Raw genomic sequence first — 2649 nt, forward strand, 5'->3', positions numbered from 1 at the left:
TTGAGTGTGATGTCATGATTCTCAAAGTCAGTGAAATTTTCATCGTATTCTCCAATTAATAGGTCTATAACTGCTGCGTATTCTTCAAAGGATTCACATATAACATCCTGCTCATCAATGACTTTTGCTAACTGGGGAAACTGTTCATCTGAAATTTCCTTTTAAAGAACAGTTGTTTTGAAAAAAGATAGCTTTTTTGAAATGCTTAGATATTTTTGCCCTATATCATATATAGACTTAGTTTTACCTTGCAAAGAAATATTCAAGTTGTTTTGATTTGACATGATATCACACAGAAATGCTGCATTCCTATAGAAATCTTCTTTCAATAATTCACATTGCTGATTCTGTTCTTCATAAAATTTAACTATCTGTTCTTGCAGAGATAAAATTTTGGCTAACACCTGTCCCTGTGATAGCCAACACACTTTAGAATGATAGGGCAAATCCACACTGAATACCTCATCTTTCAACTTTAACATGTTACAAAACTGATGATGCTTTGTTGAATTTGCAGGAATGTAGCTACCAATACTTATAACTTGTTGCAAAGTCTCACTTAAAATAGTAGCTTTAGCACAGAGATTTTGCTGATGCAAGATACAATGAAAAGAAATGAGAGCATCTGGATCTGTTAATACTTTTTTTTTTATCTGTGCAAAAAACCCTTCATATTTTCCTGTCACGGAATGTGCACCATCTGTATACTTTGTACATACACTCTCTTAATTTACCAAATTCAGTCCAACTTAACAACATTTATCTTAAAAGATGTTGAAAATATCTATTCCCCGTGTTCTGTTTGCAAGAGTTGATCAGACACTGTCGTGGGTTGTGTTTTTCCAGAATCCAATAATCAAGGCTGACATTTTGTAAACATGTTTAGCTATTTTCAAAACCAAAGTTGATAAATCTTAAGAAATTGAAATTGTTTTTCTGAAATCTGTTATGTGTGTGCCTTTTTTTTTTTTTTTCCTTTGGTAAAATAAAATGTTTTCAGAAGAGAAGCTAAGAGAATCCTACTACCTTCCTGAAATGGCCAACTCTGCTCGAGAATTTAAAGAGCTGTTTCACTCGCGGATGCAGCTCTGTGTTAGATCACCGCTTTGTAGGGAGAAGCTTGCTGTAGCTGTTTCTGAGGAGCTTCTTCCCACGTGCACGGCCAGGGAAGGAAGAAAGCCATAATCTTTAAAATTATAATTATCCACACTGGGCTCTTGCTGCTGAATTTCTAAGCCGTTTGAAACCAAAACTGTAACCTTTTCAGGGACCTTTCTTAGTGAAAAAGCAGAACTAAACAATGGCTACAGAGCATGGATTCCACATGTGCAGTGGGAATCTATCAACATTTGTTAAGTTAGGGTAAGAATTCATGGGAACAGGGGCACATTGGAGGAGCCAAGCGATGAGGAAAGCTTTCATCTTCCTAGGGCTCTGTTTGTATCTGTGTGTACCTGTCTACATGTGTCACACCTCACTAATGCAGAAGAAAATCCTATTCTTCCCTCTTACTTTCTTTAACAAGAGATGGCCCTATTTTCCAACCCTACTTCTCAAGCTCCCCTCAGCTTTGAATGTGAGGGACTTTAAGAGTCTATGGGAATATGGCCTCTCTGGGAAATCTCCAGAAAGGATTATTGGAAGATGACACAGTTGTAGGAAACATGCAGAGATGTAAATAGTGGCCCAGTACACAACATCGGCAGTGTGAGTGAAAGACCAGCCTCTCATGTTGTAAATGAACAAACTGAGGCTCCAAACATCCACTAGAAATTGCGCTCAATGGGGGATATCTAACAGAAGCATGCACCCACATAATCTAGGCTGAAACTAACTTTTTGATCTCTAGAAATAAAAGGTAATGAACTTTGTGAATATATAAAGATCCTAAGGCCATATTCTTTTAGAATAAGATGTTATGGTAACGAGTCCATATCTGATAATACTCAGCAGACACTAGATGTCATAACCCATCTCTCTTTGTATTTCAGATTGGGCTTCCCAATGATGGTTGTGTCCTGCACCATCGGGATGTGTTATCTCCTTGTTGCTCATGTTGTGGTGGGATGGAACTAACAGATATACATCCATCGCTTGAAGACTAAGGGAAACTTGATCCATCACAAACATCAGTCAGAAAACTACCCTGATGCCACTCTTTGGAGAAAAAATGGTGCTTACCCTGGGGAGGCCACGGAGTGGAGATGCACTGGAAGAGAACTTTGGTGCTCATACTCCTGTTCCTGTGGATGCTGGGTGATCATGGCCTCTGCTTGTGTCCTTTCTCCCCAAGGACAAGACATAGGAAATACAAGATAACTTACTCAAAATTCCCCTGCAGAAAAATCGGTATATTTCAAAACACTTCTTGCTATTCTATTTAGGAAAAGACACAAATCCACCCATAATTGCTTGTGCTGCTTAATTGTCACTCCTCCTGAGGCTATATACAGTTTTTCTTCATGTAATCACTTTTCATATTAAAATAATCAGCAAATTGTATGCCATCTAAATATAGACTCTTTCTGGGAAAAGGTACACTGCTTGTAAGGAAACATTTTATATATTAAAAAAGCAAACTGTTCCTTGACAAAAGGGTTTGGAATTTATTAGTTTCTTAGATTTTCAGTAGTTTACATTATGTAAAAT

The 2649-nt window shown here is 37.4% G+C and overlaps 1 protein-coding gene across 1 annotated transcript in view; it reads left to right on the top strand.

Moving 5' to 3' along the window:
- The window catches only part of OCA2 (oculocutaneous albinism II), a 242073-nt gene extending 239997 nt beyond the window's left edge, over positions 1–2076 (top strand). Inside the window, exon 27 of the mRNA XM_012648001.1 lies at positions 1992–2076. Within this exon, the coding sequence (XP_012503455.1) occupies positions 1992–2076 (85 nt within the window). The remainder of the gene's footprint in view (positions 1–1991) is intronic.
- The last annotated feature ends 573 nt before the right edge of the window (positions 2077–2649 follow it).

This window comes from Propithecus coquereli, unplaced genomic scaffold (genome assembly GCF_000956105.1).
Source record: "Propithecus coquereli isolate 6110/MARCELLA unplaced genomic scaffold, Pcoq_1.0 Scaffold28, whole genome shotgun sequence".
Lineage (NCBI taxonomy): Eukaryota > Metazoa > Chordata > Mammalia > Primates > Indriidae > Propithecus > Propithecus coquereli.